Source organism: Phasianus colchicus, chromosome 1 (assembly GCF_987193195.1).
Source record: "Phasianus colchicus chromosome 1, bPhaCol1.hap1.1, whole genome shotgun sequence".
NCBI lineage: Eukaryota > Metazoa > Chordata > Aves > Galliformes > Phasianidae > Phasianus > Phasianus colchicus.
The window spans coordinates 189,431,607-189,456,960 of NC_143436.1; the positions used below are offsets into that span (position 1 = coordinate 189,431,607).

Sequence of the window (25,354 nt, forward strand, 5' to 3'; positions counted from 1 at the left end):
ACAAAAACAAAACCTGAAAAATGGACTGAGAACTTTTCAAGGCCTTCAACAGAATTTACTTACACTGGCTCTTACATTACATTTGCACTTTAGTCACACTGTGTCCTGATGCATAGTTTTCTCTCTTTTTTCCAACCAGTATACAGTCACAGAACTGATTCTAAGGAAATAAATCTGTTTATGTCTCCTCCATTGTTCAGGTGAAATGCAAAATTATTTTAGTGTTAACATTTTTTTTTATGAGAACTGAAAATAAATGTTTAAGGGTTGGTTGGTTTTTGTTGTTGTTGTTAGCTTGTTTTTAATATTTTCTTCTCATATTAAGTAATTTATAGCTATCCTCTGTTTTAACAGCAAAGAGGGAAAAGTACCTTGACTTTTTTGAAATACAAGACATTCTGAAGTAAATCATAACCTTTACATATTCTGAATCCTGAAAACCCTTTTTTATGCTGAACCCTTTGCCTTTCCAGTCTGGTTACGCTAAGAACCCTGCACAGGTCAGATGCATGTTTCACAGTGGGAGGTTTTATTAAAGCTTGGTGACTCTTGTCATAATTAAGTGGATATTTAGCACTGAATGAATGGCCATGGAGTAGTTACTACTAGGGCAGTCTAGGAGCAGTGTGCTTTTTCTGATGGTTATTTTGCTCTTGAGTGGATGGCAAAACTTGAGAGGTTCATAGCAATCTCTCTGAGATCCGTTCTGCTGATTTGCAGGGCAATGAAATGTATAGAATGTATAGTGACAGCTAGGGAATGCGGCATTTTCTTTACCTGTGTCACAAGCATCCTAACCAAAGGTTCTTCAGAACAAAGTTGCCAAGGAAACTTTACCTCTTTCTTTTCTTCTGATGGCTACTTTTTGGAATTCAACTTATTGTGAGCATTTAGGATCTTCAAATTCCTTCTCTTAGTCTTTTTCTCCTTCTGTTTCTTGGGTACAAACTGCCTCTTCTGGTTATCAGCTCTAAAAGTAACTGTTTTCTCTCTAAACTCTACATTCTTTGATATCTAACACCTCCATACCAACTTTATCTAGTTTTCTTTCCTGTGAAATTTCCATACATTCTTCTTTCTTTTCTCCTTCTCTCTTGCTATCCCAAATAAATTTGTATGATCCAGTTTGATTTCCTTTGTATTTTTCAGAGAATTTATCTACTTTATAAGCCCCTCTGCTTCTTCCTCTGCACTAGGAATCAACTTCCATTTAATACACATTTGTTCTGCGTGAGCTTCATGCCTGTTTGGGAACATTGCACATACTGCCCTGTGGATTGATAGCCAGTCTGCAAAGCTCCAGTTGTTCTTTCTTTCAGTAAGGCTATAATTTGTAAATGAAAAGACTCCTCTGCACTGAGCACATCTCATTTTACTGTCTCCAATTCACTCTCAGGTTCACTAAGCTGCTTCTTCAGTTATTTATACAATCTGCACTACCTCTGAGGATCTACTATAACTGCATCCACCTTACTTTGCGTTCACTCAAGTTATTTCTCTTTTGCAGAGTTGTTGTCTTCGAGGTATATTTTTCTATCTAGTTCAGGTTAAAGGACAAGCAATAAACAATCCTTTTAGTCTGTCATGCAGTGTTAAAATTAACAGATTTCTCCTTCAGAATTTTGTTAGATACCCGTAATGCAGCTTAGAGTAGATAGGAATGGAATATCACAAGCAAGCATTTGAGAAATGATCTGCTGCAGGCATTTTGCACAAATTTTATTCAAGCATTTGAGTAGATATTTCAACACACAGCACAGGAATTTGCACAATTAGGGCATAAGTCATCACTGGGAAGAAAGCCAGCATAAGATCTCTGCAAAGCTCACATCCCATGTAAGTGTTCAGAGCTGACCAGGTCTTATCCTAATATCCTGCCAGGGGATTAGTTAAATCCTCAAGTAATAAACTGTTTATCCAAGTAATTTTTTATCCAATTTCCAGGTATGGTATTTAAGACATTCACAATACTGCACTGGGCTCTAGCTTTGGGATTGCTTCCACTTGACTTCATGTCTACATCCCCGCAAGTCATTTTTATTGCGAATGGAAAGAAAAGGGCCCTTTCAATACATGAACAGTGAACCCAACCAAATTTTATCCAGGTGGCCAACAATGTTGGTGCTTGCTTTGTCAAGCTGAGGAGCAAATCAAGTGTTACAGATGTGGAGTATCAGAGAAAGAGATGAAGTTAGGATTGAGAACATGGCCACCAGTTAGTTTCTCACTGCTCCTTAAATTACAGTGTTGTTTGGCTTTAACTGTTTGGCCTCCACATTTTGGTCTTACTCCCAAAATCGTTAAAGGTTACTGTGTTATTCTGTAGAATTTTTTAGCTCATCCTACATGTATATATATAAATAAATGGTGAGCACCTCTCCTGCATAGCACTGTTTGCTTGAGCATAGTCCTGCGGTTTTACGCCACTACTCCACTGCTCCCACAGCTGCTTTGCACTGTACCCCACCGCTGCCACAATAGCCTTCATGTGCATGGCCCTTTGCACAGCAGCTGTCAGAGAAAGCTGAGCACACAATCACTTCTTTCTGTTTGCTCCTGTTGTTGTCGTGATTTATTAGGTACAAAGGCAGGAGACTGGCCCCGCACAAGTCGGAAATAGAGTGTTTCACCCCAAAAGGGAGTATGGGGAATGGTGGGAGAGCTACAATGACCAGGTAAGCCAACAGCAAGTGGCCTTAGGTCAGTGTGATATGTCTGTGAACAAGGGGAGCAGCTCTGGGACAATGCCAGCCCAGATCCTCTCTGTAATTCCTGTGCATCCCATATAGTATGTCTAGAAAAAAGATATATCTCTAAAATAAAACACGTGGCCACTGCTGATTTCTGTGGAAAACCTGCACTGTGTTCATTTGAGTGATGCAAACCACATGTCCTGTGTGATGTTGTCATAATATGGTGCTTTGGGGAGGAGAAACTTCACACCTGACATTAACCCAGTAGGGCAGGGAAGGAGAGACAGCGCTTAAACACTGAGTGAGAAGCTCCACAGCTCCTTGAGAATGGAGGCTGCATTATGTGTCTAATCAAAAGACTGTATAAAAGTAGAAGAAAAAAGATAAATGAAAGCATTCTGATATGAAAATGTTGGTTCTTCTCAGTCAAAATGTCTTGTGGGAAAGTGTTAAGTTTCACGTGGTTTAAAGGAAAGGTTTCAAAATCATTTTAAATAGAGCTCAGAACATCTTTTAGAACTTTCTCCATTCCATCTAATTTAGATATTTCTTTTTGTTTCAGACATTATATAATGCATAACATTATGTATCAATGCTATGATTTTAATTAATATTACAAACTATATTTTTAGGTGTTCCTGGGATTAACTGTCTTAATAAGGACACTTTTTTAGGTTTTTGCAATGAAATATTTCAAACGATTCACTTCAATTCCGTGAAATGTTTGAATATTTCAGTTGTTATCTCATTTAGAATCCAATCAGATTTCCAAATGCTGGACTCTCCCATAGGACAGAAAATCCTACGTACCACAGTTGATTAAAAATCTAAGTAAGGGTATAATTACTCTTAATAAGCATTTTACGACTGTGTTGCACTCTACTGAAAGTTAGAAACATTTGCTTTACTGTTTATTAAGAGATCTTTATCATCCCCTGTAAGGTGTTTGTAAATGCAGCCATAGAGCACAACACGACCAAATTACACCTTTACTTTCCCCGCGTGTTGCATCACAGGTGGATTTTATCACTGCAGGAGGGTGTTCAGTGAAATACTCGCACCGTGTTATGTCCCCTTTGGGTACTGAAATCCACTCATCTACACAAGGCTCTCAGCTATAATGCTGCTGAGCACACACACAGGGGGACTCTGCTGCTTAGGTAACATCAGGAATGCTTGTTGCTGAGTGGTGCACCAAATGTATACACACCTGTTACTTCTTTGTCAGCCAGGATTCTGTTTCTTGTCTGTGTGATGTCCAAATTTTTTATCTTTTTCCTACATTCCATTGCTTTTGGTGATAATTATTCTTCCTTTTCAAGCTATCTGCAGTTGCTATATAAGAGAATTTTGAAGAGCAGAGAAGTACATGTAAATGTCAAACAGCTGTATGTCGTTGTACAGTATTCAGCTCTGTTTTGCCCAGCCATATATATACACTTGAAAAACTTCTTTTTTATATTTTGTATCTTCACAGTGAAGAATCTGTTTGCATTCCAGAATGTAATCGATCTGAGTCAAGTAGAGATGAGAAAGAGGTTCCTGTTAAAGAGGATGCCCTAACAGGCAAAAAGACTGGAAACTGTGTCAGTCTAATAGTGCCACAGCAAGACTGTCAGCTGCAAGACCTACTCAAACAGTTAAGAACACCAGCTGCTTCACAGAGAGTGCAATTGCATTTGATGGCTGTGTTTTGTTGTCTCCAGCCACAGTGTCCTGGCCAGTGGTCCTGTCCTATTTTGTGAGCTAAGCAGATTTGTCACTGCACAGCCTGGGAACCTCCCAGGGAGCAGAGATGTTGCAGGAAGGGAAGTAGGTGCCATTTTTCTGTCTGTGTCTGTATCAGCCCAGTGCTGGGTGTCACTGTGATGAAGTGCTGATGGGAAAAGAAAGATCCAGCCATCTGACCACCTATTTGAATTCCTTTTCGACCCAACCCATTCCATGATATAGAAAATGAAAAGATTGTGTCATCTTTTCTCCCTTGCACTGTAAAGCCAATAAAAACGTCCCGTGATGCTGAGCAAATCCCAATTACATCCTTTTAGCCTAAAGAGGGCTGTACAGCTTCAACCGGACAGGTTTTTTCAGCTCAGGTGCTCAATCCCTAATGCAATATTATTTTGGTGTTCCAACCTTAGTGTGGATATTTTTCACGTTGCGGTCTAATGATCCCTATATAGATGTCTTACAAATAGCTAGGAATTTTTTCAAGATGAAAAGTAACAAAACATAGTAAATGGGTACCCAGTGTGATGCTTTGAAAGGCAATTTCTGATTAAGAGAAGTTACTGCATCCTACATCACTGTTTTTTCCCATTTCAGTTTTGTACCTTTAGGAAATTGTCACAGAATCCCAGAAGTATTTCCTTCAGATACCAGCACTTCAATTTCCCCCATTCTAACCAGGCACTGCTGAAAGCTCTCAGTGTTGGTGAAACTAGTGACTGTGTTAGGAGGTTGTTGGCAAAGTTTCTGTCTGTCAGCAGTCCCTTTCATCCTCATAGATTAAAGTAATTCTTGCAAATGCCAGCTGTGATTTTCATAGGGTAAGGAGGTGATGACTGATTACAGCCCAGGGAGTAATATTAGTAAATGCCCTTGCTGTTGTTAATAGAAAAGCAATTGCTTTTGCTTGCAATGTTATGGCAAAAGATATTTACTTATGGAACTAAGATCAGGACAAAATGAGTTTTTACCCTGTATCATTCCTCCTTTGTGTTTTACTGTTATTTATCTCCAGAGAACAAATAGTATGGGAATAAGTTAAGCTAAATGATCCTAGTGATATTTCTGCATGGCAGAACTGTCTTACACCCAGGGAAACAATTGTATAGGCATGTAGAGATTTCCTCTAAAGCTATTTATAATAAGAAGAAAGGAAACACTATAAATCACTATTGTGTTAGAACAGAACTAATTTATCTACCTTGCATTTCTGCACTCAGTTTCAGCCATTTATCCTCCTTCCTTTGGGAGTTGGACTAGACGCCCTTTAAAGGTCCTTCCAACTCAAACCATTCTGGCTCAAGGACAGGTTGGATGGGCCCTGGGCAGCCTGAGCTGGTGGGCTTTAAGGCAGCATGGCAAGGGCTTTAACGTCCCTTCCAATCCAAATCATTCTAAGATTCTATTAAATCCTTCTTAGACAGAGTAATTGTATCATTGAATCCTTAATAAGGTTTCTTCAGATAACTCAAAAAGGACTATGGCTTCTTACTACAAGTATTTATTTCCAATAACAAGACTTCTCCTTGCCAGAAAGCTGCACAGATTAAGTACAGTAGTTTATCCTCCTTATCTCTGCCAGCTGCTTCTGCAGAAAAGGCATAGAATAATATTGTCCTTAATAAACCATCCTGCTCTGCACCATGTTGAAGTTATACCTCTTCTACCTCACCTTCACAAAAAACAAGACATTGCTTCAAGTTGGAATGCAACACTTTACTTAAGTCATTGAAATATCTAAGCACAACCTTGCTAGCAAATCTAGCTAAAAAAAATTAGACTAATGAATGTTCTGAAACATGAACTTTCACCTTTGAACTTATATATAAAATTTTAACTAATTATTTATCATAGTCATGTCAGCATAGTTCCATTCTGGTCATACAGGTCTCCACCAAGTTTTTGACCAGTATCTTTTGACTAGTTGTATCTATTCAAATTTGGAATCAGATACTAACATTTCTTATACAACAGAGAATAACATTTCCCTTATGTTTTGGTTTTAAATTCTGTTGACCCCCTTTGTATTCCAGTTTTCACTGATGGAAAATCTGCAGATATACTTTCTAAGCTCACTCTGACAATACTAAATTCCATAACTGATTTGGCTATTTCATTTAAATTTATTTAAAAGAGAATAAGTGACTTATTTTCAAATTACATACTGTTTCAGTAGTTATCCAAATGCGAGTTACTGGGACCTCTTCATCAGAATTAATCTTAACAGTTTCAGGTAATTAATAAGAATGGCAGACTTATTAGAATATCAGGGTTGAAAACTGTCAGTTTCTCTTTCTGATTCCCACCCCTGGAGGCATTCAAGGCCAGGCTGGATGTGGCTCTGGGCAGCCTGGTCTGGTGGTTGGTGACCCTGCACATAGCAGGAGGGTTGAAACTAGGTGATCATTGTGGTCCTTTTCAACCCAGGCCATTCTATGATTCTGTGATTCCTTTCTTCTGCATTCTGCAGGGGTTGAAACAGCAGTTGCTGTAATGGCAGCTGGCTAAAGAAACCCTGGTGGCAGAGCCTATGCACAGCCTCACAGACAATCATATCACAGGGCAATAAATCTGAAACAAAATTTAAAAACAAAGGAAAAAAACAATCTATTCCAGATGGATAGGAAAATAAGAAGAAAAGAAAATAAACAAATATAGAAGAGAGGAACATTTTTCTTACCACCTCAGGGGATAAGAAGCAGTTAATATCCCTTATGAATACACAACAGAGCCCTAAAACTTAAATGACTATGAAAGGAAGGGAGGAAATGAGAAAGAGTACTAATTGTTATTCTGTCAGCAGCGTACAACTACAGAGGAAATATTTGGAATATTTGAAAGCTCTCATTTATACCACTTTCCTTTCTTCTACGTGCTATATTGTGGTAGGTCTGGCAGGCTGGAAAAAAAAGCTTAGCTACCAAAATCAAAGCAGCTTTTAGTCAAGAGACAGGAAAAATAATGACTATGTCTAGTTCTGAGGAAATCCCTCTTTTACATAAAAGAGCCTAATTAACCCATCCTGAAGGCAATGAAAATATATGCCACACAAAAGATATTACAATATATATATATTGCCAACGTTTTGGTTTGGAAATTATATCACCAATTGGAGTTTGCTTATCCCCAGATTTGACCTGTCTTCTGCTCTGCTCCAGAGCTTTGCCAACAGGAAGGACAGAGCAGAGAAATACATCCATATTCAGCCAAACTTAGCAGTGGAATTCTTTTGTGAGCATGAAAGTGTAATTCTGCTGTTTTCAGCTGAGGGAGATAAAATCTGTTTACAAGAAAACTCTAAATATTTACTGATATATAATTTCCCATCTCTCAAAGGGACATGGAACAGCTGGTCATAATAAATGTAAACAATTTGTTGTGATATTCCATTAGTAGGCATCATAGTCTATGTCCCTAATGTACCTTTATACCTCTGTTTTTAATTTGTGTGCATTGCAGTGGTTTTCAGTTGAGAGAGTAACAGCATGCAGCTAAAGCAGGATATAAAGTACTGCCCCTGAAATTTACCTCTAACCCAGCCAATATGTGAAGACAAATGATGCTCCTTTCACACAGCTGATAAATGATCACATGCCTTAGCTGATGTGTAATAAATAGTTTAGCATGATGAATGGGATTATACATTTATAATTCCAATTATTTGGGGGCAAACTGATGAAATTTTAACCACTAGGTTCAATGTTTCAATTTTTATTGATTAATTGCTGCTTGCTCTCTATTTAGGTTTACTTTTATTATTATTATTATTATTATTATTTATATCAAGGAATTTTCAATGAGTAGTGGTCAAATCTTTCAGGCTTTTGTCCAAAATTTACATCAAACAGCCTCTAGGTCTCCTTTAGGGCCCTAAGCTCTCTTTTAGAGCCACATATATAGCTTGATTACATTTGGGCACAGCACAGAGCCAGTAAATGTGTGCATCAGTCAAGACTGTCCCAAAATCAAACTGGGATTAAGGGGATTGGTAACAGCTTTTCTATTGAATATGTAACTGTTAGCTGGATGCATCCCTAAATGTCATCCTTTTCCCTTCCCCGGGCTCCTCAGACTCATATCACACTTCCTCCACATTTCTGCAGATAAGGGAGGGAGGAGTGTGTTCCTTTCACAACCTCTTACAATCTGACTTCCAGGTAACTGAAAATGCCTACATGCCGTTAATGCTCATGAGCACACCTAGAGCCATAGGGTTTGAACCGAGCCACTCTCTGAACTTTGGAGGTGTGCTAGAATATTCTGCTTCTGGGAAGTGGTGCACAGCCAAGCGCAACTTTCTTTGAGCAAGTGTTTCTATCACCACCTTCTCCGTGTTAATAGAATTTACTTTGTCCCTATGGCAGACAGGTCTGTCACAAACCCCTCTGAGCTCTGAGATCTGAGCTCAGCAGGAGAAGAGGTCCCACCAAGCAGAACACCCAGGACCAGAACTAGGCTCTCTTCTTCTGCTAGGTCAAGGTAAGAGGGCCACATGTCCAAGCCTCCTGGTCCAGCTCACTCTCTGCAGGATCTGAAGGGAAATTCCATCACCATCATACCAGAAAAAGAGGCAAGACCTCATTTCCCAAAGGAAGCTCAGGTCTAAGCATAGCCAAGGAGCTGGGGATCTCAAATGGCTCTTGGCACTTACAGATTACATGCTAGTAAGAGAAACATACAGTCCTCAGAGGCATCAGCTTTCCTCTGGAAGACATAAGACCCAGCTCCCATTCAGCTCAGAATCACATCCACAGAGATGCAAAGAGTTGAAGTGCTCAGTGTTACAGGATAGATTTTGCTTTTCCCCCTCGCTCTAACTGAGGTACAGCAAAAAGGGTGTCTCAATATACGAGCCATCAGCTGTTCTGTCTGGCATTTTGGGGGTAGCTCATCTCCCAGTGTAGCCTGTCTTAAAATATCTCCGGTTTACATTGTCTTCATCTGCTGGACTTTGTCATGCTGCTTTTGAAGGGGAAAGAGTGTGTTGTGTTACATGATCCACTGTAATTCCATGCAATGTAATACAAAAAGATTTTGTTTACTATCAGCACACATCTTTTTTAGATGCCTGGAAGAACTATTAAACTGATAGAATGGGGCAAGTATCTACATGAAGGCTGATAAAAAGTTATCTGTGTTGAGTAAACTGTGTGTCTTGCAAACTGTTTCACAGCAGGCTAACATGTATGAGTGTATCTCTTTCAGGCTGAAAAAGTAAAAGAACTGATTTGTGACACTTCATCAACATCTCCAATGTGCTTGTATTTCCAAAAAATCTAAAATGGCTGTTGCAAATATTTTAGAAATCAAAGTGAAGTGTTTAAAGTTCTATTGTGTTGTATATATAAAGCATGTTTATCTGTATGTGGAGGTTATGTTTTTCTTTCTTATGTCTTTCATCATTTCAGAGTCATTGCCTATTTCAGCTAAGAAATATTGTTAATGGTCTTTCTTAATCCCACAAACTATAGGTTAATGTATGCACAATCAACAACTCATCAGCCTAAAGAACATGTAAAAAGAAAGGAGCTATTGCATACCGTGTTTTTATAGGTGCTGCAACTGGCTTTGTTCCATGAGAACTTTCCTTAATCAGTAAGAGTAGAAAAATAACCAACTCTGATAAAAAGCAAGGCACGATGATCTGAAGAGAAATGACACTAAGAGGATTAATTTAGAAGAGCATGAACCAAAATGCTTATTGTTGTCTCCAAGTCCAGGTCTCACACCTATTCTCTTCAAGCATTTATTTCTTTCTCACTCTTCCACTCATTCCTCAGTCCCACAGTCCCCCTGATGTCACCAATCCAACAGAAGGGAAACCATCAAGTTGCTCACTCCCCTACACCACCTATGCCCCAAGGGCAGCAACAGAGAGGACAGCAGTGGCCATCAGCTATCACAGTTTGATGCACAAGTGGCCTGTGCAATCAGCGCGTCCACTCTTCTTGTTTTCCTAGAATGTCTAGGTATAAATCTTAGATGTAGATTCACTGCATGGCCAGACATATATCAGTATAGATTAGATATAGATATATGATGACTAAATTACACTGAGCTATATAATGAATATAAGATCTAAGATAGCACATATCCATGGTATAGGTTCAGTGATTATATTTTTAACTTTGATGCAAGTTACCATCTTACCTCATTTCCATTTACAGCTCTAATGGGAAATCAGTTTCCTGGGCCCAGAATGAGAAAAGCAGCAGAGGAGCGCACCTTTGGCAGCGGTTGTCAATCCACATCAACAAAAAAGAGAACCCCAATCAAACTGCAGTGATCAAGCCTTTTTCTAAAAGCACAGATAGTAGCCGACATAGTAGCAGTGCTACATTCCCTGAGACCAGTGCCAAAACGCTTTACGACGTTTCAGAAGCAGAAGAGCAATACCCTGCTCAGTACCGACCGCAGACTCCCTCGCCTATCAGCACCGTGAGCCACAGAACTGCCTCAGTTAGCCGAACAGAAGATGATGCCCCTACCTTCCAGTCCGAGCCTCCGCAGAGAAGTAGCTCCTCGCAAGGCTCCCTCATGGAGCAGATCAGTAGCGTGGTTACTCGCTTTACAGCCAACATCAGTGAGCTGAACTCTATGATGCTTTCAACAGCCACTCCAGGGACAATGGTGGCCACTCCTCTCTGCTCTTCATACCTGATCCCACGAGAAATCCAACTCCCCACAACAATGACCACATTTGCAGAGATCCAGCCACTTCCTTCCATTGAAGTCAATGGCGCTTCCCAGTCAGCTAGGAAACAATCAAATGGCAGCATCAAAGAAGACACTGCAGAGACCCCATCAGCAAAGCAAGACCTTGAGGAGCTGGTAGCTTTAACTCCTCCTTCTCCTTTTAGAGACTCCATCGATTCTGGAAGTGCATCTCCCAGCTCTCCGGTTTCCGAATCAGCTCTCTGTATCCCATCTTCCCCAAAGTACGACACACTCCTCATCAGAGATTACACTCAAAGTTCTTCTTCGCTGTGAATGTAGTTCAAGACAACTTTGGATCTCAACGACTACAAGCAAGTAGTGGGGGGACAGCCAAGACTTCAAGATCTCCAGTGTTTACGCAGATAGAGGCATTGGGTCAGCTTGTGAGAAACAGAGCAAGAAGTGGAGTTGCTTGATCAGTGGAAACATCAGATTAATGATGCTGTTCTAAAGACAAAATGACTATTGGCAGATTATCGTGGCCTTAAAAAAACATGGGCTTTTCAAAAACACTGAATCTATTTTTGAGGGCTTATAAGGAGTCTGTTAAATCAGTTACATACCAAGTGCTTTGCTTTAGTATTACAACGAACTGTGTGTACAATATGTGAATGGGGGGGAAACAAGATTGTAAACAACTGTACAATGGTTTGTTTGTTTACTCTGATTCCTTACCCAGAAGTGAACCTTGATCTTTTATCAAGAATAGAAGACCAAACATTGAATGTACATTTTCTAAGAGACTCAAATCTAGGACCAACCTATCAAGTTTTCTTTCTTTTTTTTTTTTTTCTATGAAGATCTCAAAAAGCAGCAATGTATGTTCAATAACTATCAGACTTTTTGCTGAAGCATATTGTGTCTGTGATACGTTACACATGGATAACACTAAGCTGAGGCTTTGCAGTGAGTGACTGCAATACGGAGGGCTTTACAAGCGACTTCTCAACCTACACATTTGTTTATGAAATTATCTTCTACCAATATATTAAAAAAATCAATTTGTTAACATTGGATTCACCTTCACAGAAACAAAATCCAAGGAAGATTTCCTGACTATTTCACCATGATGCCAACTAATAATGAAGTAGCAAAAAAATATTTTCTGGAGTACTGTTTTGTAATTCCCTTATCAGGGCAAGTTGTTGAGGTGAATATTCTTTCTAGCAGCACTACCAAGCTATATCATAGCTGCATTCCCTACTGAAATTAACACGTTTTTATGGATGTTCTTATGCTATCATTGCCAGTTATAATAACACTTATTCGGGCTCCCTTAGTCTTTGCTTGCAAGGAACAGGTAAACACTGTAAGGATTTTCTCCATGTTTTCGAATGACAGTATTCTAAGTGATCAATCTGTATTATGATGAATGCTAACTGTCAATGGAAAGGTTGTCATAATCATAATTTATATGTAGAGAAAAAAAAAACTGTGTAAAAATCTGCTTAGAGGTGGTTTAGCTACTCTTTAATAAGCAACAATTTTAACTTTATTTAGCTGCCGATGCCTTGCAGCTATGAACTGTGACAAAGAAAAAAAAAAAAAAAGACTTTCAAAGCAATACAGAGTAAAGGTTAAAGCAGAGAAGGCCTAATGAGATATGAGCGAACAGTCTTTGTTTCTTAGCAACTCACAGAAGAGCAAGGGGATTACTGGTATTTTTTCCTATATCAAGGTAATACAGTTCAGTGCACTTCATACTGTCATGGTACTTTTGAATAAAGGCAAGGGAGGGATTTACAGTTTGAATAGAAGTTAAATATTTTTTAATAGGTGTAGTTACGTAGAACACGTAAGTCAGGCCCTAAACGCACACTGTATTGGCTCTCTCCTTTGTGACAGCTGTCCTCGGGTGCCAAACTTTTATGGGTTTGTTTTATTTTATTTAAGGATAGTATAAAGTGATGAGTGATGTGCTTCAGATCAAAGTTGAGTTGATACAGCCTTATAAGAAGACAGCTTAATGGAAAAGAGTCTTGAAAACAGGCTTCTGTGCTTAATTTTCAAAATGCTTAGATTTTATTTCTTCAAAAATAATTAATATTTTGTAATAAAAATCCATACCCCCCCCTTTCTCTCCTCCATGCCCCAAATAACAAACATTTGATTTTAAAAAAGAAAGCATATTGTATGATTCACATACGTTAGCAAAGAGCATTTTTTGTTCCCTTTGAGGTTAATTTCACCATTATGCGCTGCACTGCAATTTGCTTTTAAACAACATTAAAAAAAGAATATAGATGAGCAAATCCAGGCTCACACCTCACAGAGATGCCCTAAGGACCCTGTACATCCTGTGCAAGTTGGTGTTATCCAATATCCAGTGTATGGGCATGTTTATTTTGCCAGGTACAGTCACTTACTAGCTATGCCTGTAGCATGAATAGGCAGGTCACAACTCAGCTCTATTCCAGGAGATACACCAAGCTATGATTGTAGGTCCTTCTTCCTTACATGTAGTTCTTGCCTACTCTCACAACTGGTTAGCACAGACTCGGTTCTATGAAGCAGTATGGTTTCCAGACAGGAGCTTGCTGTTACCTTCCTGGTTCATAGTACTAGCATGTCTCATCCTTTACTAGATGCATATGTCTTTAGGAGAAAGCATCTTCTTTCACAGGTTACAACCCACATTTCAGGAAAGGGCATGTCCAATCAGCCTATGGCACAGGTATTTTTACTTAAGGAGTTTAGACCACTTAAATATTGTTCTTGGAAGATTTATATAATAATATATGTTTCCCATCGGTGCAATATTGTTTTGATATATGTGGAGTGTGATGAGATACATGTGAATTTCAAAGGGATTCTATTACTATACATTCTCTTATACTTTAAGCTATTGACCAACATCATTATTAGATCCTCCTCTAACATGAACTTTCCTGAGCATTACAGAAGTACTCATTTCTGTACTCTTATGTTGGTTGGTGCATATTAATGTATACCTGCTAAAATCTGTGAGCTTCATTGCACTGTGAAATAATGAACAGTAGAAATATCTTAAAATGAGTAAAAAGGAATGAGAAATAGAAACTGTCAAAGCATGACTCAGCATAAGCATACCTCATCTACTCCCAAATTGCAGTTCTGCACAATGCTGACCACAGCTACTGCTCAGAGATTCTTGAAGACTTTTGTCTATATTGCCAAGATGATATATATTCATGCACTTCAAACACACACATACACAAAACACTTAATTTAACATCTGTGTTTGGAGGCTAAAACTAGAGTGTTAAACTATACAACACTTGCTTATTTTCACTTTGGAAGGAGTCATGCATCCTTTGTGTGCATCAGCCAGAACAAAACTTTTAATGGCAAAAAGAACCCAGGACGAGACCTGCTGCAATAGTACCTCTCAGTTATCAGCCTATCTTCAACAAAAGTTATATTGGCATTACCAGGATATAAAGAAGGCAGAACACATTTTAATTGTACAGGCTGGAAAGTGACAATGTTACCTTACAAGGTTTTTGGGTGACAGAAAGAACTCTTCTGTAATGACCCGAGTTGTAACGTGCCTCGTGGGAGATGTGCCAGACTGGAAAGTCCTGTTAAAGAAACCAAAGGGTTTGATATGAGAAAGAAGAATGTTATGGGATATTATAATTTCATTAAGCTGTTTATATGCTACTGTCCTTTAGGGACATTAAGATGTAACTGCAGTTTTTCAGCCATAACAGCAAAGGTTACCACCGCAAACACTTTCCAGTACCGAGTGTCTTGAAATTATATTCTGGTTTAGTTCTGCCAGAAAGGGAAATCAAGAAGTTGCATCTATTGTCATTCTTGACCACAACGACCTCAGGAGATCTTGTTTCTTTTGTGCTTGAGGCTAATCCTGAAGAATAAAGGTGTAAGCATCTTTGGAAGCTATGCTTTTGAAATAAAGTGAATCACTCTGGCAGGCTCATTGTGAAGAAGTGTTAGCAATACTGTAAAAGAACAATATTTTTCAATTAGCTCTGAAGAATAATTGCATTAATTTGGATGTGCTTCCTTGTACTTCTGTCTGAACATTTGGTGCCTAGACTAATACAAATACTTCAGACCAGAGATTCTTAGATCATGGTCTACAAAGCACTTGCTGATGTTTGATGGCAGTCTGGTTGGTCACAAAGCGCTGTTTTCTTCTTTTGATTCTCAGCTACGAAACTAAATTAAAAGTTAAATGATAATTAAAAAATAAGTGTTAAAACTTTTAAAAGAAAAAAAAAAAAAAAAAAAAAGCTTCTTTGGATTTTATTCAGTTTCTGCGTTTGGAAAAGGAAAAATTTGTGATTAAAAAAAAAAGTGGGAGAATCTCCAGAAAGACTAAATAGGAAGGACAGTCCACGATTGAGATTCTGGATGGCAGTGAAGTTTGCTTGGAAATGTATTATTTAGACAGATCAAAGCCAGAAAAACAGCATAATTGTGGGTGTAGATTCTGTAGAGGAAAGTGTGCAGCTTTGCTGTTCTATTTAATAAGTCATTTCTGAGTTGAGAGAAGAAAAACATGAAAGGGATAGACAGTATACAGAAAATGTTGGATTCAAAGTCAGAGCTGACCCAGAACAGCACTTTGGTGTCTAAAGTCAGAATTTCTGCAGAATTTAACACCTCCCTTCAAAACTCAGTTCACTCAGGCAACCAACACTGTGTCTCTGCAGATGATCAGAGTTGCCCTCATCTTGACACATCAAAATATCTTAGCGTATAACTCAACTGGAAATCCAGAAAACAGTGGTTCCTAAATTTGAATCCCTGTATATGCCATAAGTATACAGAACTTACAGCATGTATGTCAAGGGGAAGAGAAGAAATAATCTTTTGTTTTGAGGCTGTCAGTGCTGTTATGCTGCTGTTTTTACAGTAGCCTCAAGGTTGGAGCACCAGAGCAGAAGGTGAAAGACCAAACTTCAGACCATGCCATTGCCAGGTGTGTTTGAAGTCTCCCTGCTAGCAGGAAAATGCTGTAATGATGGTGTACTGGGGCACCTTCATCTCACTATGGTAACTTCTGGTTAGAGAATAACATTCAGGAATCCCAGGGTGCAAAAGGAAGCGTTACTCTTCACCCATGTGGGATATTTGGTATAGTTGAGATGACCATTTAAAATTAAATACTTTTGATATCCTGTAAGCAGGGATTGGGTGACTATTTCAGCTACAAAGAAGTGGAGCCAACATTTCTTCTGAGCTATATATTGGCTCAAAAAATCCTTAAATACTTCGCTGGAAAGTGCTTTAGTGATAGGAGGGGAGGATATGCCCTTCCTTACCTCTGTGTCTGCAACCATTTTGTCTTCCACCTAAAGTTCTGAGCTCCTCCATGCAAAGGGAGATTCTGAATCTTCCTCAACAAGTGAAGGAATTAAGGTTGGTGTTCCTGCTTCTTCCCTGAGACTGCTAAAAAAAAAAAAAAAAAAAAAAAGGAACTCATTCGGTTTTCCTCCAGCCACCTTTTACAAGAGCAACCCACTTTTGAAACAAAATGCAGAAATGCATTTCCCTACTGGCTTGAAACTAATTTCAGACATTCATTTCCTTGTTGCATTGCTTTCCTGAGCACTGAGCTCTTCTTACCAACTTCACAATAAGCTTAGACTTGAACAAAGAGCCAGAGCCAGATACTACACAAAAAATCAGGTATCATACTGTATAACTTTAAGTGCAGAAGTCATTTGCTGGCACTTGCCCTTAATCTATTGAGATCAATGGAATCACTCCAGATTTATATCAGAAAATCTAAGCTTAACAGTGGCCAACCATGTCTAGATCTTGGCTATTTGCTTCAGCATAGAATGATAAAGACAGATTTTTCTTCCCATTTTCTTCAGCAGATGTATTTTGTTAGGCTAATTCCTGAAACAGCTTGCTAGGCTTGTGGTGAATAGTACCTTCCCACCGTTCTTTATCAGTACTACTGTAGCAGGTATCCTAGAGGGAAAACTGCTTTTTGACTAAATCTGTTAAGGGATGTGAGATAATATGCCCCCAAAACAGAAACAGATCACAATTTTTATAAGGTTTCATGTATCTCATCAACTAGAAGTCAGTACTGTCCACGATCCAGAAAATCACTCATCTGCTACCCATTTCAGAGTGCACTTCAATTATTAAATACTTCAGCTGAATTATCTAAATCCACATTTTTTGCTATAGTTTGTTATTACAACCTCTGTTCAAATCTCTGCAATGCCACTTACAAATTTATACTGTGAATAGAAAAAAAGATACAGCCTGGTGAAGCATAAAGGTAAGTAAAAAATTCATCGAGGTGATGAATTGGTGTGTATGGTTGGCTTTGTCTTATCTCAGTAATGACAGTACAAACAAACAATAATCATTAAGTCACTCTGATCTGCCAAATGGGAACAAATATACTATGTATATTACATGTACTAATAGGATTATATGGCAGCTGCTGGTGGTATTTGTAATTAGAAATCTATATAGAATATAGATGTTTTAGAGAGACGGTGCCAATTCTAAAAGATTTGTGTGGGCTACAAGTGCTTGTAATTATTATTATTTTTTAATTTGCTAATAACTTATGAACAACTGGTTTCAAACATTCTGTGAGCGTTTGTTCTTTTTTATGTTGTTGCTGCTTATACTATTAAAAAATAGAGAATGTAAAGTTATTATTTTGATGTGAACTGAAAATGATTTTTCATAAAATATAACATTTTTATCAGCTTTGGTTTTGCTTTCTACCTGTACAAATGTAATTTATTTTAGCATTGAAAAAATACATTTGCCTGTTTCTCAATTGTCTACATCATGTTATAGTTGGTGTTTATATGTAGAGTCAGGTACTTTTTGAACAGTATTAAAAAAATTCTGTGATATGACATAATTCTTGATTTTTTTTTCCTCTGAAATGCTTACAGCTCTGTTTTCAATGCATTTCTTCTGCAAACCAGGTGTGCTTAAACACAAACTCTTGAATAATAATATTTCTCACTCTGTAGATTTAAAGGATTAGCTTTGCCTCCATAAATAACAGATATGTAATATTCTAACATAGTTGAATCTTTCTCAAAATAAGTGCAATCTCATTGATGAGGCATACATGGATTTTCAAATCAGGAGGAAATAGTAAAATAGTGTAGTCTAGAATAACACACAAACACACAAAAAGTTGCTTTGTCAAAAATTCCTACCTCAAACATAAGTTTTTTAGTTGTTGTAAGAAATCACATTACTTCTACAGGGGACACATTCTATTCTGAATTACAGACAGAACATCTGGGAAATTTTCTATATTCTTTAATAGTTCAGTTTCTAGTGCTCTGTTGTTGCCACTAGAAATCAATGCCTTACCTCAAGTCTTTCTGCCTTCTGATTTCAGAATGGGTTTTGTTTGGCCTTCTCTGCTAAAAGAAAAACAAATAAACAGACAAACAGACAGACAGAACTATTTTTAATCAGAAATAATCTCCATCCCATTTCACAGCGTAAGTCTTACTTACTTAGTGTCTTACTTACACTATCATGAATCTGAAATAATTGCACTACATACAGCAAAGCAGCAGAATGTAATCTGCAGCCCTCAAACAAAAAACCATCATACTTTTTTTTTTTCCTAAATACATTTGCAGAAATACTCCTGAATGTTTTTATTTTCTGTAGAAGAATTAAGGAAAAGAATTTCATGATCCCAAGCAATCCCAAGCACAGATACTGGTTAGGTGGAGAATGGCTTGAGAGCAGACCTGAGGAGAAGGATTTGGAGATGTTGGTTGATGAAAGACTCAACATGAGTTGTCAATGTGTGCTTGCAGCCCAGAAGGCCAACCATATCCTGGGTTGCATCAAGAGAAGTGTGACCAGCAGGTCGAGGGAGGTGATTCTGCCCCTCTGTCTGCCCTCGTAAGATCCCAGCTAGAGTGTTGTGTCCAGTTCTGGAGCCCCCAATACAAGAAGGACATGGAGCTTTTGGAGCAGGTTCAGAGGAGGGCCATGAAGATGATCAGAGGGCCAGAGCACCTCTCCTGTGAGGCCAGGCTGAGAGAGCTGGGACTATTCAGTCTGGAGAAGAGAAGGCTCCGGAGGGACCATGTAGCAGCCTTCCAGTATTTGAAGAGGCCAACAGGAAAGCTGGGAAGGGACTTTTTATAAAGGCAGGTAGCGACAGGACAAGGGGAAATGGTTTTAAACTGGAAGAGGGTAAATTTAGACTACATATTAGGAGGAAATTCTTTACAGTGAGGGTGGTGAGACACTAGAACATGTTCCCCAGTGAAGTTGTGGATGCTCCCTTCCCAGAAGCATTCAAAGCCAGGCTGGATGAGCTGTGAACACCTGGTCTAGAGGGACGTGTCCCTGCCTATAGCAGGGGATTGGAACTAGATGATCTTACAGGTCCCTTCCAACCCAAAACATTCTATAATACAACGGAAAGTAAATGGAAGTATCCATCTGCAGCTAAAAACAATATGAATTCACACTGTTTCCTTGAATCACAAAGAAGTTCAAATTCCAAAATACTCTCATTGCAGTGAAACACACTGCTTTAGATGAATAATGTTTAAGCAAAAGAAACAGAACTATTATATTGCACTTTGGAGACAAGGATTTTGAAAACAGCGTATATTTGTTTGCCACACTGAAATATGACATTGCAGAACTTTATTTTTCTTTTAAACATTTTCTGGAACACAGGATCAAATTCTTTTTGTTCAGAAAAAATAACAATTTCTGTTACACATATAGAATATTAAGATAAACTGTCATAATAAAAACAACAGCAACAACAACAAGAGAAAGGACAAGAAGAGCAAAAATTCGCTATTAGAAGTGGAAATATAAAGGATTAAAAGTGCTTTCTGAGATATTACTGGAAGTGTAGTCATGAGATTATGGATTCAGCAATCAACTAAAGAGGCCAAAACAACACTAGAGGCCTACTCAAAGGTAGACCAAACTGCTAAATACCACCCTGACATGAAGCATGTTGTGATTTGGAGAGCAGGAGAGGAATGCTATAATGACCTTAAACAAGGTCACTTGGATTTCCATGTCATTGTCATTCTCAAATCGTGTCACGAGCTGAGCTATAAACTGAATGAAATACCAGTATTTCCTCCCACATTGCCTTACTCCATTCCTCTTCTGAATGTTTTTCTTTCCTATTTCCTGATAAAAAAATTCTGAATAGTTAGGTAATTGCCATAGGTATGTCTGGCATTAAGTTTGTGCTGCAAAGTTGAAAACACAAACACTTGTCATATTTTGGGGGAAGATGAGGCTGGCAAGCTTTGCCCATGTGTGAATACCAAATTTTAGAAAGCACTCAGTCAAACAAAAGACTCCACCAAGCTTCATCTTAAAGCAAAACAATAGAGTTCCTTGGCTTGTGCCACTTACAGTTAATCCCAGTTGCCTTCCAAATGGCCCTAGGAGGCTTGGAACTACGACTTCATTTGGTTACAAAATACAAGGCTTGTTGGTTGCAAAGCTGTTCCAACAGCAAGCAGCACCTGTTGAGGTTAGGAGAAAGCACAGTGGTAGCCCAGTTTTAACAAGAGGCATGTGTCTCCACTGAATTAAAAAATCCAAATTGTAGAAGAGAATTCATGTCTGATCAAAGCTATAGGGAAGTCCCATCTGCAGCAAATATCTACAGAAATAAAGGGCAGTTCATCTGGCAAGGGCAACCTGAATTCAGTCCAAAAAGGTGTGCATCTCTTGTACCATGCAGCAAAACTTTGTCTGTAGCTTTGCTAGAGCAGGCTGAATGCCAATGGAAAGGATAGAAAATACATAGGACTGGATAGAAAAGGCCAACTCCTCTGTGATGGTTTACATGAAAGGATAGGACTTATCTTTTGTTCTATTATTCCTCAGTTATCTGCTGATGACAGCCCACTGGATAGTGACTTTCTAATTCCTTCATTATCTCTTCACTACCCCAAGAAGACAACAAATTCACAACATGATAACAGAAGAGATTCAATCATCTGATACTGCATTAATAGCAGTTGTTTTCAAAATAGATTGGGAGATAAAGCAATGAGTCAACATAGGGTGAGAGGCGATGTGTAGTCAACTGAAAGAAGCAAATCACCACGTGTTTTACTAAACAAGGGGAGAAAAGAAAGAATCAAATTACAGCAATATTAATTCTGCATAACCTCACTGAAAATACTAGTGATGAATATGAATTAGGCATATGTGTACATAACAGATCAGAGGCTGAGGGTGCGTTCAGAGTGACCAGCAGTATAATATTTGCTGTATATATTTTCTGTAAAATATTTCCATAGAAGCAGTTTGCCAAAGAATGTGCAACTTTTGTTAATTCATATTTGTTCTCTTATCCTCTATCATTATCAGCATTCATCTTTTGAATATTTCTTGCCTTTCAATTTTCCTCATAAACCTATCTACCAAAAAAAACTCCACAAAAACAGTATATATGAATTCAATTGAAAACCTCCTAAAAATTTTACTTTTTGTTTTTAATTGATCCTTGGAAATTTTCCATTAGTACTGCCACTACTAGTTATTTTTACATAAACGAGACCCAAAAAAACAAATCCCAGTACTAATTAAACCAATGGGAATTCAGCTGTGTAGTTACTTTCTCCATAAGTAAGTCCAAAATTTATTGTTAGCACCATTTGTGTTGGAGCTGATAATAGCACACGGAGGCTTCAACAGGGACAGTGTTTTTGCTAAGAGCTGAAGGTGGATAATTTCCTGGAGTCTGCCTGCACACAGAAATACAGTTTTTTCCTCCCTCTGCATAAAGACTGAAGTTAATCTAGCACTGTTCAGATTTACATTCATTGTGAATCACTTTTTGCTAGCAACACTTCTTCACAATTTCAGCAAGTTTACCTATGAAGTTGTGATAATACATCTAGAAAAATATGCAGAAAATGCAATATTTCTTGACTATAAATGGATAGATAAGTTTTTCAAAGGGCTGTGATGAATCAATATGAGGTCCTACTTTTATAAGACCAGCACATGACTAGAGTTGGATTTCCTCCCGATAATACTCTATTCTAATCTGTATAAATTACCTTTGGTACAAATCCATTTTCCAGGGAAAATAAGCTCACTGGGATGGTCAGGGGCTATATCATGTTGATCAGTGTTAGCGGCAGAAAATGTTCCCAGAGATCTTAAATTTACTAGAATAGACTAGGTATAAAGTCATATGTTTTCCTTTAGGACTTCATTACACTTGAAACATTAAAAAAAGGAGGGTTGGACATCAACAAAAATCATCAAAACTGAAAGGAATGACTGTTCTGTAGTTAAAATCTTTATGAATTTGATATACTGCAAATCTCAGCTCCTCTAGTGTCATACAGGGAAGAGCCTAAGACCAGTATTCAGACCCAGTGCAGTGATTAGTCCGATAATTGAGTTAAATCTCATTCTCCACAGCGATGCAAATGGTTTCAAGGGAGATATCAGGCCATGAAAAGGGCATTTTGCAGGTTAAATACCCATCATTAACTCCTGATAGCCATTGACTAGGTGACAGACATGCACTTTACAAACATTTTGCACAGTTTTACAGTAGACAGTTTGGTACATGACTGGTCAAGGTGGAGACTTTATGCAGCTGCCAGCAAGTAACAAGAGCTTCTCTTTCCCACAGAAACTTCCTGTTTTCTGAACATGCCATTTCTGCACGCAGCAGAAGTGACAGCAGTAAAAATATTCTAATTTCTCATCACCTTTGTTTTCCTGTTTCTCTCTACAACTTCCTTCTAGGGCAGATGAGTGCCTCTGACACTGCATTTCTGCAGCATGTCATCTCGCACTGCACAGCGCTTGGCAGGTGAAGCATGTTTCTTGCACAAGCAAATAAGAATATTTTTTTCCTCCACCCACGCTTCAAAACAAAAGGTTGGATATCATTGCGGTTCATATGACATGGTTTAACTTTTTGAACATTTATGTCTGTTATTTATCATTGTCAGTTAAGTCTAAAATAAGAGGTTTTCTGATACTCAAAACCAAGGTGATGATGCTAGCTTTAATAACTGAGTTTGGCATTTTCTGTAACTAATTGCATCCGTGCTGTAGCTGAATGATTTTTCATTATAAACATCTTTGCAAGAGAAGTAGAGCAACACAAGAGTGCTGCAAAGTTATACAGAAAAAAATAATTAATTATTTTAATATTATTTTAGTATTTTGTGATACTAACAATATTTATCTCAGTTAGGAAGATAGAGAAGATAATGAGGTTTAGTTAACTTGTCTGAGACATTTATTGCTTATTGGCCTTCATACATAGGAGTATAGGGAGTCAGTTGGCCGTGGTCACCTGAATACATATGTGAGGAAATGGTTCCAAACTAAAAGAAGGGAAATTTAGATTGGATGTAAGGAAAAAAAGTTTTTAGAATAAGGATAGTGAGGCATTGGAACAGGTTGCCCAGAGAGATGATGGATGCCTCATCCCAGGAGACACTCAAAGTCAGGCTGGACTCTGAGTACCTGATGGAGCTGTAGGTGCCCCTGCTCACTGCAGGGGAATTGGGCTAGACAGCCTTTATGGGGCCCTTTCAACTCAAATCATTCTATGATCCCACAGATAAATAAATCAGTTTTACTGAAAGTGAAAAAGTACGTGGATACAAAGGAAACAGTCTCCAAATTAATTTACTGGGTAAAAAAACCCAACAATTTTGGTCCAGTGTAAAACTAATCAATAGGAGGGCTAGGGAAAAGGCAAGTAACTTCTCCCTTCTTTGTTTCATTAGCTGTGTCTTTCCTTTTAAAATGTTAATAAAATTTGTTTTGCACTGATATAGTCAGCATTGCAAATCCCACTGAAGACCAGGCAGTGATAGATTTTTATGCAGTGTAGCAAAACCTGAGGTCAGTCCATGGTGGATAATTTAAGGCTGACCCTGAAGACACCCTATGAACCACTCTGTACCCAGCAGGATTTAGCTAATTATCTCTATGACTTGTAAAAAGACCAACTTTGGTTCAGTTACAGAAAGGATTTAATGGTCAGCTTAAAAGGTCTAAAACCCTCTCATCCATCCTACTCTTCAGCATAGTTTCATTCAGCCGGGGTTCTGCAGGTGGATATTCTGATCTGGTGCAATAAATCATGCAGCTTGAACCTTAGCTTTGCCATTTCTACTCTTTCCATCTGAACTGCCACAGGCTTAAAGTATTTGCAGAAAGACATGCAAAGAAAAATATCTTCACAAAGCTCTTCCTGAGGGTTTTATTTATAAATAGGGCTATTTAATCACTGTTTTTCTTCCATCTAGAACAATCCTACTTTTTAATGTCAGAAATCCCTTTGGTGGTGTGAGAATGGTGCTGGCTGTCAGCTCTGTGGATTCTACCGCCTTGTCACATCCGAGATAATCCTATTATTCCTTCCTTGAACTTGCTTCATAAGGATGAAGAAAATGAAAAGCTATAAACCAAGAGACAGAAAAATGAAATAAAACCCACGACATCTTACAGAGCAGAGAAAGCTGCAAATATCAGGATATTTTGAGATGATACTCTTCATTCCAACCTGCTCAATTCCTTCTTATGTCTTCTTACTGGTTCAGCTTATCTTCAGTTTCAGCTACTCTGTCTTTGAATCAAACCTCTAATGAGCTACTACAGCCATGATTCCTCCCAGATCTATATGGAACAAATACTTGAATGTATTCATCCCAAATCCATTGTCACATCCTTAACTCCACTTACCTGAATAAATCAATAACATTTTGGCTCCCCTTGATTGCTTTGAGCTAGATGAATGTTGTCAGTGAATGTCCCAGGTTTTTTGTTTTGGTTTTTTTTTTTTTTTTCCAGTATACATTTCTGGAGCTGGGCAAACCTAGCACATGAGTACAGCTGTTGTCCTTCAAAGAGGGCTGCCTTGTGGTTAGCAGCTGCTATTTCCTTAATGCATCACCTGTTCCCCGTTCCTTCCCACCAATATCTGTCATGTTAGTTCTTTTTGTTTAGCCTGAAGAAGAGGAAGCTCAAGGAGGATCTTATCACTCTCTAAAACTCCCTGAAATCAGGTTGTATGAGGTGGGAATTGACATCTTCTCCCAGATAACAGCAATAGGATGAGAGGTAATGGCCTCACGTTGCACCAAGGGAAGTTCAGGTTGGCTATTGAGAAAAACTTAGAAAAGAATGGTGAGGCATTGGCTGCCTCACAGGCTACCCAGGGCAGTGGTGGAGTCACTGTTCCTGGAGGTATTTAAGAACTGTGTACA

At 38.4% G+C, this 25,354-nt stretch overlaps 1 protein-coding gene and 1 long non-coding RNA gene across 16 annotated transcripts in view; one reads left to right on the forward strand and one right to left on the reverse strand.

Moving 5' to 3' along the window:
• The window catches only part of GRM5 (glutamate metabotropic receptor 5), a 249,549-nt gene extending 234,256 nt beyond the window's left edge, over positions 1 to 15,293 (forward strand). For 5 of the 6 annotated variants that reach the window (XM_090134072.1, XM_090134071.1, XM_090134074.1 and 2 more), the window contains 3 exons: positions 2,580 to 2,675; positions 4,171 to 4,332; positions 10,589 to 15,293. In XM_090134072.1, the coding sequence (XP_089990198.1) occupies positions 2,580 to 2,675; positions 4,171 to 4,332; positions 10,589 to 11,411 (1,081 nt within the window). In that variant the 3' untranslated portion in view covers positions 11,412 to 15,293. The remainder of the gene's footprint in view (positions 1 to 2,579; positions 2,676 to 4,170; positions 4,333 to 10,588) is intronic. The other variant, XM_031612458.2, reaches the window with a different exon arrangement.
• LOC116241946 (uncharacterized) overlaps positions 1 to 25,354 on the reverse strand; it is a 49,515-nt gene that overhangs the window by 5,535 nt on the left and 18,626 nt on the right. The window contains exons 2-6 of one of the 10 annotated variants that reach the window (XR_016463454.1): positions 20,505 to 20,617; positions 18,459 to 18,511; positions 16,412 to 16,538; positions 14,614 to 14,698; positions 11,429 to 11,518 (exon numbers count right to left, since the gene is read on the reverse strand). This is a non-coding gene — a long non-coding RNA (uncharacterized LOC116241946). Of the gene's footprint in view, positions 1 to 11,428; positions 11,519 to 14,608; positions 14,699 to 16,411; positions 16,539 to 18,458; positions 18,512 to 20,504; positions 20,618 to 25,354 lie in introns of those variants that run through there. The other 9 variants (XR_016463458.1, XR_016463452.1, XR_016463455.1 and 6 more) reach the window with 9 other exon arrangements.